At 47.6% G+C, this 13,782-nt stretch overlaps 1 protein-coding gene across 3 annotated transcripts in view; it reads right to left on the bottom strand.

The window, feature by feature from the left end:
• Positions 1–13,782, bottom strand: part of LOC309859719 (uncharacterized protein) — a 284,862-nt gene that overhangs the window by 172,307 nt on the left and 98,773 nt on the right. For all 3 annotated transcript variants that reach the window (XR_014308860.1, XM_082720774.1, XM_082720775.1), the window contains exons 11-12: positions 7,030–7,089; positions 5,929–6,069 (exon numbers count right to left, since the gene is read on the bottom strand). Coding sequence is in view for 2 of the 3 variants with exons in the window: in XM_082720774.1 (XP_082576900.1) it covers positions 5,929–6,069; positions 7,030–7,089 (201 nt within the window). In the remaining variant the exon portion in view is untranslated. The remainder of the gene's footprint in view (positions 1–5,928; positions 6,070–7,029; positions 7,090–13,782) is intronic.

The raw sequence follows: 13,782 nt of genomic DNA, 5'->3' as shown, positions 1-13,782 counted from the left end.
CCTGCAACACTCATGTGGGCAAAGGCTCCCCCCACAGAGAAGGGGCACGTCCAGGGCTCTCAGAGAGGCTGGGGAAGGGACAGCCCAGCAGGAGGAGGACCCCGCCGTCATGGAGGAGGACGCTCAGGGAAGGGCCTGAGGGACCCTGGCTGTGAAGCCTTCATTCAGCCCCAGGGGGCCCACGGGAAATTCCCCTTTCTTCACGTCATGCATGGGTCCTGCAGGGAAACCTCCACCTCAACACCTCAGAAGACATATTCCCCCAAACCCCACAGGCCTCTGGTAAGACATGGCCTAAACCACACGCCACTCACTATCTCACACCACTCCACCCGTTGTCTCCACAGCTGCGCCACAGGACAGTGTGCCCACCACCCCGAGGCACCAAAGGCTCCTGGGGTGCTCCGACAAAGGGAGCCAGGAGGGCCCTGGGGCCCCACTTGCGGCTCCGATTTGGGCCCGGAGGAGGATTCGGCGTGAACACACAGGGAAACACGCCTGCAGGAACGGCTCTCTTACGCCGGACCTCCGTAGGCCAAAGAGACGACTTCTGGGCAGCCCACCAGAGGACGGCACTGGAGCCCCGAGGACGAGACGAGAGGACCCTCTGAGTCGGCCGCCACACCCAGAGCTGGCTGCCCAGGCCCTGCCGATGACGGACACTTGGAGCACGAGGCAACCACCTGGGCCCACAACAATCCGTTGTGTGGGGAGACTGGGCCCACCTGGGACTGGGCCCAACTGGGACTGGGCGGGACAGCAGCCTTCCCGTCGTCTCCCCTGTCTGCTGCAGGGGCTGTCCCCTGCAGTCCCCGGCAACCCTGCAGAGCATGACACATGCAGGACGAAGCGGCACTGCCAGGGCCCCTTGACCACCCTGGGATCCACTCGAGGGGCAGCAGCCCTACCCCTGCTGGATTCCCCGAGGGTGCCGCACCGGAACCGCCCCTGTCGCTTCGACGCACAGGACCGTGACCAATGCTGGGCTCAACACTGGCAGCGGCCCCACAAAACGGGCCCCGCTCAGCCTGTGTTGTTTGGCAGCAGCAAGAGGTTTAGGGAGGAGAGGCTCTCCCCTGCACTCAGCGGCCTCTTCCTTTTACAACTCTGACAGCAGAGGCCTCCCCCAGCTGGGCCTACCCCACCTGACCAGGAACGACCCACGCGGAGGGACAGCTCTACGCCCCTATTCAGCAGGAAGAAGCTACAGAAGATGAGACCGTCCTCCTTCAACAACCTTAACCACGCAATGCTCCGCCCTGGTCAGGGGCACACGAGGAGGGAGGAGAAGGCTAGCTGAGCACCAAGCAGGAGCTGGCACGCCACACCGCCCCCCCAACCTGGGATACGGGGGACATCCCTCAGGCGCTCTGACTGCCCTCAAGCTGAGGAAAGGAAAAAACAGATTCTCCCCAGATGGCAAGACCAGAGTCTCCCTCGGTTTGTAAAAGTCCTCGTGATTCGGCAGGAATCAAGAGGCCCGCTTAATGAGAGCCTAGCGACCTGCCAGAGGCCCGGATCTCCGTTTCCTGAAGCCCTGACATCTCCCTCCCCTCCACGACACTGAGGGAGGCTGAGGCCGAAGGAAATGTCCGTAGGGACAGAGTTTCTTTTCAAACCTGCAGTCCCTTGAGAAGGACCTGTGAGAGGAGGAAGGTAACATTCCTCCAGGAAGCTCCCCACCATCTTTCAATTCATGCCTTCCTAGCAGGAAAAACCACCTTCCCTTCACAAGAGCAAAGCCAACTGTATCCTCGGTGTCCTCTGTCCTCCTGCCACGTTCTCGCAAAACTTCCCTTTTGCCTGACCTCCCCCAATGCCATCCCAGAGAGTCAGCCTCCCGTCACGACCCCAGCAAGCAGCCCTTTCTACCCAAGGGTCGTATCCCTGTGCTTTAATAAAAATCACCTCCTGCCAGCAAAGCCGTCTCAAGACTTCTTTCTTGACCATCGGCCTCTTGAATGCTAACCTCTTTCCTACATCAGTCCTGTCTCTTGTAGGGCTCCTGTGGAAACAACCCTGCAACACGTTGGGCCCATTTCTGTCAACTCTTCCGACTCCATCCACCTCACCCACTGCACATTCTGTGTCCTCCGAGGACCGGACCCTTCTGTGGTTCTTGCACTCAAACCCTCACATGGCCCCTCTCTCAGTCCTCGACGTGGTTGACGTTGCCCTTCTGAAACTCCCCAGCATCCCTCCCTCACTCTCTTTGTCTCGCAGGTTTATCTGGTCCATAGGTTCTCATCACCAACACCCTACAACCGGTTTCTGCTCCTGAGTAAAGGACTCCATTCCTTTCCTTTCTCATCAAGCTCAAATCTTAACTCTCAGATGTTTGTCTCACAACTTTCAAAATTCTTCTTTCCCCTAATGCCTCTCTACCAGTTTCTCTTCTCCCTTTTTCAAGCCACCCTCTCTCCCACCCTCCCTTCCTTCCGTCCTTCCTTCCTTCTCTGCATGATCTTTTCGTTCTTTGTATTCCTTCCTCCCTCCCCCTCTTTCCTTTTCTCCTTCTGTTCTGTTAGTCCCCACACAGCACTTCAGTACTTTTTCACCTAGTGTTCTGGGACTCACTCTTTGTGTACAAGACCCAGGAGCTCACGGCAATTCGTTCCCTAATAAAGGATGAAGGGAGACCCACACGGGGGCATCTCAAAGGTCGGCTTCTCTGCAAGTCAACGGGAAGCTTCAGGGTCATGAACCCTGGCCTTCCACACTAGAGCTGGACACGGGCTACGCTAAGCATTCCCCACAATCTCCTGTCTTCCAAGACCCTGAGCATATGGGCTGTCCCACCAGAAACCTGAAGAGTTTCATTTCTCGGCTGAAATGGGCCTCGAGCCAAGCCGCCGCCCGAGTGTCTGGAAAAGTCACTGGCTTCAGCACGACTCACGGGTATATAGTCTTTGAAACAGAAACATCAAAAATTTAATCAGCAGTTGACGTGGGTTTGATGCTACCATGCAGAAAGATCTAAATGAATTCCGGAAAGGAACAAGGCACGCGACTACAAGTGGCCTACAGGGGTAGACGCAGCGACCATTCCTGAAGGGAGGGGCTGGAACGCATTCCTTGAGTCAAGAAGGGAGGAACGTGAGGGAGCGATCCTGCCACAGCCCCTCGTGTTCTGGCCACTAGCAGAGGGTTCACACTGCACAGGAACCCGGGCAATGCTGGAGCACAGCACGGGAGAGGTCTCACGTGCCTCACTCACTCCAGGTGTGCTGTGTCCTGGGAAGACAAGCCTTGTATTTGCTGACAATGTGGAAGAGCCTTCAGCCATGGGTCCCTGGTGCCAGGGACATCAGAGCTCGTTCATCCTGGATCGCAGCACACCCATCTACCCAGTGTGGGAGAGCCTTTAGTCGGGGCTCTAAGCTCGGGAGACACGAGAGAACTCACCCTTCCGAGGAACGGAGACATGATACACATGGGGGGAACAACTCCAGGGCAGTGCTCACCTCTGTACACAGTAAGACCACTGGAGACGCCCCTCACGGATGGAAAGAAGGTGGGGGACCCTTGTTTCAGAGAGCTCTGCTCTTCTTCCTGCCCAGGAACTCACACGGGGTAGAAGCCATGTGCTGGGATTGCTGCACAAGAGCTCACAGCAACATACATCCCTTCGAGGCCATGGGCAAGTTCCCACAGACAGAAACCGGTTGAATGTCATCTTCAGGGGAAAGCATTTAGGCCAGCCACACCCTTAGCCAGCATCCGAGGATCCACATCGGCGGCAACCCCAACAAATGCGGTCAATGTGGAAGAGCCGTTGGATACAGCTCTCACATATGGAGACACCAGACAACTCAGAGCGGAGAAACCTGTGTCTGTCACCACTGGGGCCCCGCCTGTACCCAGAGCGCCGCGCCCACCTTGCTCACCGCCACAGAAACCACACAGTACAAACCCTTGTCTCCCGTCACTGAGGCAGAGCCTTCACCCAGAAGTGGACCCTTTCCCAACACCAGAGAACTCACATGGGGAGAGCCACTAGCGCGATATCCTGGTGGAAGAAGCTTCAGGTGGGGTTCATGCCTGAGGCTCCCGCTACCATCTCAGAGTGTGCTTCACCCCTCACACGGGAGCGAAGGTGCAGACACCCCTGGGACGCCCTGCATCATGGCTGTGGCTGAATGCCGAGGACATCCCATATGGGAATCCCATTCCTCACGGAGCCAACCCAGGAAGGACCGGAGAGGATTCGCACACAGGAAAATCCTCCCGGTCTGATGAGCAAAGGAATGGGCTCAGCTATCCCTTCTTCCCTAGCCAGCAATGACACCCTCACACCGAGGAATCACTGATCCCAACACAAGGAAGGGAAATTCTTCCCTGGACACTCCCATCAGAGAATCACTGGGCAACTACCTCCTAAGGAATTCCTCGGGGTGACTCTGAGATACAAACTCAGACACTGCAAACACATATAACGGGGCCCCATTCTGAGGGATGCGGAATGCGCTATTCCAGTAACCAATAGCTAGAAATCAAGCACACCTGCTCTGATCCAGGAGTACTTCCATAAAGGCCAGTCTCACCAAACAGGCGGCGTCTCACAACCGTGCACAAAATGCCAAGTAAGAACAGGGGATTTCTCCTTCAGGAGCTCTCACAACAGACACAGGTACTGTCCCTTGGTAGGAAGTGGGATCATGGGAAGTAACACTGCCTGGGATCCATGAGAACATCAAGTCGAGGGGGAACTCAGAGTCTCAGAACACAAGGTGATAGAAGTATGTTCACAAAAACATGAACCTATCGATGTATATAGATCGCAAGGATGAATGGCCACAAGATTCAAAAAACACATGGTTTGTGATCTACCTCTCATGTGTCCTTAATTCTACTAATATTGTCCTCACAAAGCGCAAAGGATTTAAAAAATAATTGCATGCTTAGAAATATATCTACTTCACTTATTGGAGATCGACAGAGCTAGCGAGGGAGCAAGAACACCCGGGGTCCGGCAGCGGAGAAGAGAAAGAAAGGTGCCCAATACAGGGCTTGATCCCCCAGGATCCAGGGATCCTGACCTCAGCCAAGGGCAGATGCTTACCCAACTGCGCCACCCGGGGGCTGGCAAATTAATTTCATCTTTTACAAAGATGCTCTTCTGGAAGACAGGGCACCAAAACCTCCACAGTTCAGCCTCAGGCAATGAGGGCTTCCTCCCTGTCTATGAGAACATGGAAGCCAAAGGTTTTTCTCCACCACCAAGAAGAGCTACTTATCTCTGGGCCTGAGAGGGTGTACAACCACTGCAGATGTGGAAATACTCCCCGATTCAGTAGATTTTGAACAGGAAGGCGTTCTTACAGTCCCTTCCATAAAGACAAAGCCTGTCCAGGAATGCCTGCGAAGTTCTTTCAGTTAAGGGACCAGCTTTTGGCTTTGGGTCAGGTTAAGTTATCAGGGTTATGGGACTGAGCCCCGTGTCAGGCTATGGAAGGCATGTGGAGCCTGCTGAAGGGTCGCTCTCATCCCCTGCAACACCCACTCCGCTGCAAAAAAAAAAAAAAAAAAAAAAAAAAAAAAAAAAAAAAACACGAGGAGATGCCTGGGATTCTTTGCTCTAGATGAATGGCCCAATAAAGCAAGGGTGGGCAGAAAGTCGATCATCAAGAGAATATCTATTTATAAGGTCAGGCTGCAATAACTCAGGACTCTGCTAAAAGGGGCAACCTGGAGTTCAGAAGTCTTGTGTGGGGCAGGGACTTGCAGAACCTTCTCCACATGTGCCACTAAGTCATCTTCCCCAAGCAGCCGACTCTAGACATTCTGGTTAACGGTACATCTCCATGTTAATCGACAAGAAGAGGCTCTCTTTGCCTCCGGAAGAAAGACAGAAGCCGGCACGAAAGACACCCAAGTCAAGGCCTGAATCTCAACCCAGGTGGGAGGTTCAGAACCAAGACAACTTACCACTGCGATGCACGTGCACCAGGGAGATGACAGTGGTCACACTCCTGGACGTGCTGCACTTCCACCTGCACTGAAGAGACAGAGGCCAGACGCTTTGGATGCTGCCCAGCAGGCCACGTCCCCTGAGCCTCGAAGCACCACCTGTAAAAACAAGGAGAGCATTCAGTCGAGGTCTCAGGACCCGCACGTGGGGAGACACAGAGTCACCCATGACGGAAGCAGGCCCCTCCGTCCCAGCAGGGAGTGCAGGTTCAAGGAGGCCAAAACCACCGGGCCCCGCCATCTGTCAAAGTCTTAGCATTGCTGCTGGAAGGCCTTCCCCTAAAGCATGCTTGGCGAATTGCCTGCCAGGAGTTCCATGAGGCTGATAAGGGCCTCTGGTCTTTCCTTGCTAAGACATGCCTCTCATGCGCCCTGGTACTCAACAACAACAACAACAAAAAACCACGACTGACTACCTTCCTCTTCCACAACAACCCTTCCACTTCAGGGTCGTGGCTATGGCAGAGTTCACACTGTGCGCATTTTGCCCTGATAAACGCCAACCCTCCAATAAAGCACAGAGCAGAGAGTCAGGCTTGAGCACGCTGGTGACCTGGCCGGCTGCCTCCCTCCCTCCCTCCCTCCCTGGCTCCAGTCCTTTCCTATAAGCATCTGCCTGGGCCCTGGGACTCTGGCTGTGCCCAGGTGCCCCGGGCCCTGGGTACAGGCCGTCAAAAGGCAGTTGACGGGCTACAGACTCCAGCCAGCCAGCCCTGTGCTCCCCTCAACCCAACCACCGTGGTGACCAATGTGGGCCCAGATGCCAGATCCAACTGCAGCCCCCGCCTTCCTGCTCAAACACAGGGTCGCCCCCGAAGCAAGGCACATCGGCCCCAAATAACCTGCCCCTCTGCCCCCACCTCACTGGGCTGAATATCCCCTGGGGACAGAAGCCCCAGAAGACAACACAACCTCCATTCCAGGCAGCGCATTTCACTCGTCCTCAGGTCTTGCATAGGTTGTCTGATGGGTCCATTAAAACCCGCCTACGTTATGGCCCGCGTGCTGCTCTGATGTGAGGAACCCTTCACCACCCCAGAGTTTGAAAGGTCACCTCACCCATTTCGGAGGGCTGTCCCAGTGACCACGCCCACTTCTCCTGCCAGCCTGGGACTCTGCCTGCAGAAAAAGAACAAGAAAGAACAAGAGTTGGTGATAATGTGAAGAAAAAGGAACCTTGTGTACTGATGCTGGGGATGAAAACTGGTGCAGCCATTATGGAAAACAATGTGGGGGATCCTCAAAAATTTAAAAATAGAACTGTCATATGTTCCAGTAATTCCATTACTGGGTATTTACTCAAACAAAATGAAAACATTTGAAAAGATACGTTTATATTGCAGCACTATTAACAGTAGGCAAGATATGGAAGAGCCCGTCAACAGATGAGTGGATAAAAATGACGTGGTGTATATAGAGATATATAGAGATATCTAATAGACTAGTACTTGGCCAGAGAAAAGAATGAAATCTTAACATTTGCAACAACATGGATAAATCTAGAGGGTACACTACTAAATGAAATAGGTCAAAGAAAGACAAATATCCTATGATTTCAATCATATGTGAAAGTTAAGAAACAAAACAAAGCATAAAAGAGACCCAAAAAAAGAGACTCACAAATATAGAGAACAAACTGGTGATTGCTAGAGGGAAGGTGGGTGGAAAGAGGGCATGAGACAATGAGGGTGTGTCATTTGAAAAGAAAGACAAAACTCTATCTGAAGTCAATATTATTGTCTATGTAGAAAACCTCAAATATCTTATAAAAAGAAAAAAAAAAACTATTGGAAGTAATGAGGAAATACCAAAACATCATAGGATACAAGGTCAATATAAAAAAGTCAACTATTTTCCTATATCTGAATAAAGAACTGAATTCCAAATTTTCAAATGAAAAAACTACTATTTACAATACACCCCTAAAAAGGGTACTCAAGTATAAAACCTAACACAATACATATATACAGGAAGACAAAACTGATGGAAGAAATCAAAGATCTAAATACATGGAGATAGAGCTCGTATTCATCGGAAGCAAGACTCAATATGGCTAAGACGTCAATTCTTTCCAACTTAATCGATAAATTCAATGAAATCCAAATAAAACCTCACAGTTCTTTTGCAGATAATGACAAGAAGATTCTGAAGTTTACACAGAAAGGCAAAAGATCTAGAAGAGCCAACACACTGGACACCTGGGTGGCTCAGGTGGTTGAGCATTTGCCTTCAGCTCAGGTCATGATCCCACAGTCCTGGGATGAAGTCCCGAGTCAGGCTCCTTGCTCAGAGGGGAGCCTGCTTCTCCCTCTGCCCTCTCTGCCTGTGACATCCGCTCTTTGTGCTCTCTCTGCCAAATAAATAACATCTTTTTAAAAAGTTTTAAAAAAACAGAATAGCCAACACAACGTGGAGGAAAAATGAGAATTCACATCACCTGGTCTTGAGACTAACTATAAAGCTACTAGCCACCAAGACAGTGTGTTAGTGATGAGACAGACACACAGATCAACAGAACAGATTACAAGGACCAGGAATAGAGCTACCAAAATAAAGTCAAACATTTTTTGACAAAGGCACAAAGGGAATAAAAGGAGAAAAAATAGTCTTTCAACAAATGGTGCTCAAACAACTGAACACTCATGCAAAAGAAATGAAACTAGACACAGACCTTACACAAGTATTAACTAAAAATGAATCAGAGGGCACCTGGGTGGCTCAGTAGGTTAAGCCGCTGCCTTCGGCTCAGGTCATGATCTCAGGGTCCTGGGATCGAGTCCCGCATCGGGCTCTCTGCTCAGCAGGGAGCCTGCTTCCCTTCCTCTCACTCTGCCTGCCTCTCCGTCTACTTGTGATTTCTCTCTGTCAAATAAAGAAATAAAATCTTAAAAAAAAATAAAAAATAAAAATGAATCAGAGATCTAAATGTAAAAATACAAGAATAAAGAATACAGGAGAAAAATCTCTAGGACACTGGTTTGGGTGATGGGTTTTTAGATTCAACAGCAAAAGCACAGTCCACGGGGAAAAGCATGCGTTGGATATTATTTAAAATAAAGTCTTCTGCTCTGGGAAAGACATTTTTAAGAAAATGAAAGGATAAGGCACAGACAGGGAGAAAATATTTGGAACACAGATATCTAATAAAGGCTTTGTGTCCAACATCACAAAAGAGCTCTTAATGACTCAATAATAAGAAAAGAAATGACCAAATGAAAAATATGCAAAAGATTTGAACAAACTCTTCACCAAAGATATCAGGATAGCAAATAAATACACAAACAGATCGATGCTCCACATCACCTCAGTGGGAATATGCAGACACCATGACACAGGTACTGGAATGGTTACATCAAAAATAATGACAGTGCCAATTTCAGGTCCAGAATCAGAACAACAAGATTCTGATTCGTAGTTGGTAGGAACAAAAACTGATACAGCAACTTTGTAGAAATAGTTTGGCAATTTCTTGCGAAGGTAAACATACATACATACATACATACATACATAGCCAACACAGCAATTTCACACCCTATGTTTTTGAAAACTTATGTTTTAAAACCTACATGTGAATATTTCTAGCACCTTAATTCAAATGGTCCCAAACTGGGAGAATCAAGCATCCATGAGTTAACCACTCTGAAATCATGTATGCAACTCTGAAATCATGTATGTGTATTCTGAAATTGAACTATCAAATAAATGAAATTCCGATGTCAGCTGGATTCTCACTGTTAGTGCAGGAGATTACAGACAAGCAAGGAGAGAAGGTTAGAATATTCCATCTGGTAATGCTTACAACAGTGTGAATACTTAGCTTACTATAGATACAGATGGTGACATACTAAAATATTTATAGACACGTGTATATACATGAGTGAGTATACACATATTCCCTGTTCAGTTAGCTGAGAGTGTCTTTGAGCAATGACTTAACAGTCACAACAGACACAACTAGTTCCCCAATCTTGATTTCTCATACTATGCTCCAATGAAAAGAACCAGAACTACTTAGGGGGAAAAAATGGCTAATTCTACGGCAGGAAAGACATAAGATGTACCTGGAAAATCTACTGCCACAGAGTAAGGTAGAAATACTCAAACAATAACCGGGTATGTCAATAGACACAGGAACCATCAGGATGTGCTTTTTAAAAAATTTATTTACTTGTTTTTGAGAAAGTAGGAAAAGGAGAGAAAGCATAAGCAGCAGGGAGGAACACAGGGAGAGAGAGAATTTCTCTTTATTTATTTATTTATTTATTTATTTATTTGATAGGCAGAGATCACAAGTAGTCAGAGAGGCCGGCAGAGAGAGAGGGGGAAGCAGGCTCCCTGCTGAGCAGAGAGGCCGATGTGGGGCTCGATCCCATGATCCCGGGATGACGACATGAGCCGAAGGCAGAGGTTTTTACCCACTGAGCCACCCAGGAACCCTGAGAGAGAGAATTTCAAGCAGGCCCCACATTAAGCAAAGAGCTCAACGTGGGGCTGGATCCCAGGACCCTGAGATCATGACCTGAGCTAAAATCAAGAGTCAGACACACAACCAACTCAGCCACCCAGGTGCCACTAGAAGATGCTTTACTAACCAACCTGGAACAACTTGAGCAACCAAAGGAACAAGGTATCATTGTACTAGAACCAAAATATAAAATAACTACCCATGAATTCGTGCTGATATAAATGGATTAGTAAATAGGAAAGAACAGAAAATTCTCCTGTGCAGAATTCCTGATAATTTATGTACATAATTGTGTAGCTACTCCAACAGGAAGGAGGTATAGTGTAAGTGGTATAGTGTAACTGCCCACTTCCTTCCGAGGAGTACAGCATGAGGACAGAGAAAACAAAGTAATAAGTCATGTCCAGAGCACTAACCCTTGATATGATAAGACCAAAGGACATTTTATCTCTGTGGTCTTCCTCCAAGAAACTCGTAACCTCAGTCTAATCATGAAAACAACAGCAGAGAATTCCCAATTGAGGGGCATTCTACAAAACACCTAACTGTACTCCTCAAAACTGCCCAGGTTATCAAAAACGAGGGCAGTCGGGGCGCCTGGGTGGCTCAGTGGGTTAAGCCACTGCCTTCGGCTTGGGTCACGATCTCAGCGTCCCGGTATCGGGCCACGCATCGAGCTCTTTGCTCACCAGGGAGCCTGCTTCCTCCTCTCTCTCTGCCTGCCTCTCTGCCTACCTGTGATCTCTCTCTGTCAAGTAAATAAATAAAATCTTAAAAAAAAAAAAAAAGAAAAGATATTTAAAAAAAAAAAACAACAACAACAAGGAAAGTCTGAGAAATTGTCACAGCCAAGGGGAGCCTAAACAAACGACAAAGTGAAAGGTGGCATTCTGAAACAAAATACCTGCATGGGGGAGAAAACACCAGGGTCAACTATCAAAAGACAAATCACATCCCATAAAATAATAGTTTACAACCCATATAATGGACAAGCACTAGTATCGTTAATCTAAAAGAGCTAGACATTCAAAAAGAAGAAAAACAAAAAAAGCCACAAACCTAAGAGCAAAATGGGCAAAATATGAACAGAGGGTTCACAGAAAGGTAAATACACCTTTCAGATACATGAAAAAATACTTAACCTCACTCATACTTAAGAAGCTTACAGAGATAAACTTCATAAAATGCCATGTTTCTCTTTCCACTACCAAAATTCCAGAAGTTGAAGCACATGTTCTATGGGGGAAGCTGTGGACAAACAAGCACGGATGCAGTTTCGATGGGAGTGACACAAAATGATACCACAATCCTGAATGATCGAGTTATCAATTCTATGCACCCGTTGACCTGGCAGCACACTTCTAGGAATTTATCGGATAGAAAAAACCTATATGTACAAGGTCATTCACTAGAACATGGTTTGTAATAGCAAAAGGTTTGAAATAGTGCATAACTAATAATAACCAGTTAACTAACTATGGAACGTCCATGCTTGATTACTGTGCACTTATAACAAAGAAACAATCCATGTTCTGTTTAGATACAGACTTTTAAGAAGTGACAAAAAAGCAAAGAAAGAACAGAAAATCATGTATAAACTCCTTACTCAAAGTGTGGCTCCCTGAGCAGCAGAGTCTGCTTCACCTGGGAGCTTTTTAAAAATGCAAAACCCAGGGCCCCCACCAGATCCACTAAATCAACATCTGCATTTTAACAGGATGCCAGCGGTGTACAGCTGCATCTAAGTTCGGAAAGCCCTAAAGATGATGGATTCCCTTCTAAATAACAGTAGGGGGCATACAAGAGTTTCTTTTACCTGAAAAAAGCAGCACTGGTAGGACAAACAAGACAGACAGATATCTACAGCAGGAGGACCATAACTCCAGTTTGTCTGGGACTGTCCCGATATAGCCAGTTGTCCCATTATAACTTTATGGAACCTCTTTCATTCTCAGTGGAAGTGTCTCAGTTGAGATGAAAAATGTCACCCTTCCTAGAGGGAACATCACTTAACCTTTAACCATGTTATTACTAATTCAGAAGTATTTTATTAAAAAGAGAGAGAGAGAGAGAAGACCAGTCAGGGAAAAACACAGACTGAAGAAAAGCAGTGAGCCAAGGATGGTTGAGCAACAAACCCAAGGAGAGGCAACGTCTGGGGCAAAAGGGAAAGACAACTTTGTGAGGAACAGTAAGGGGATGTATCAGAGTTAAGAAAGGAAAGCTAGCAGGCAGGTGTCAGAAACAACAGAGACTGAGGGTTATGCTGCAGGATGGTCAAGTAAGACAAAGCCAAAAACTGGATTTGACTACAATTAGGTAGCCTTTTCCAGAGCTGACTCAGCTGAATGTCGAAGAAGCAAAAATGCATTCATGAAGTTGAAATATGAATGAGAAATGCAGAAACCAAAGCCGGAACAGGCGGCTATTCAAGCTAGAGATGTGAACAAGCGGACACACAAACACTTAGGGAGAGTCATCTGGAGGACGCGTGGTCCCTCCATTCCACCAGATCTTCAAAGTCCTATTCCTGGATCAAGCAGGACCATGAGAGGGCTGTCCACTCAGACCTCAATTGTTCGGTCCCCTGAAAAGCATCCATACACTTCTAGCACAATGCTGTGTCTACCAGATATGATTATAGGCTATTTTAGTGTTGTTATTGGGAAAATCAAAGGAAGTTTTACAACTTGCACAACTCTGTGAAATTAAGAGTCCTGCTTCTCATTCTACCAACTGTTCTTTGAATTTGCTTGATATACTTGATACACCTTTCTTAGTGTATAAGAAAGCCACTGATTTCTGCACATTGACTTTGTATGCTGACACATTGCTGAATTGCTCTATGAGTTCTAGTAGTTTGGGGGTGGAGTCTTTTGGGTTTTCCATATAAAGAATCATGTCATCTGCGAAGAGAGAGAGTTTGACTTCTTCATGACCAATTTGGATACCTTTTATTTCTCTTTGTTGTCTGATTGCTATTGCTAGGACTTCTAATACTATGTTGAACAAGAGTGGTGAAAGTGGGCAATCCTTGTCTTGTTCCTGTTCTCAACGGGAAGGCTGCATGGTACTGGCATAAAAACAGACACATAGACTGTGGAACAGAGTAGAGAGCCCAGCTATGGACCCTCAATTCTATGGTCAATTAATCTTCGACAAAACAGGAAAAAATATACAGTGGGAAAAAGACAGTCTCTTCAATAAATGGTGCTGGGAAAACTGGACAGCTATATGTAGAAGAATAAAATGCGACCATTCTCTTACACCGTACACAAAGATAAACTCAAAATGGATAAAAGACCTCAACGTGAAACAGGAATCCATCAGAATCCTAGAGGAGAACA

The sequence above is a fragment of the Mustela nivalis genome, assembly GCF_964662115.1.
Source record: "Mustela nivalis genome assembly, chromosome: 2".
Classification (NCBI taxonomy): domain Eukaryota; kingdom Metazoa; phylum Chordata; class Mammalia; order Carnivora; family Mustelidae; genus Mustela; species Mustela nivalis.
Note: the sequence above shows the minus strand (reverse complement) of the source record. Positions and strands in the feature narration are given on the sequence as shown.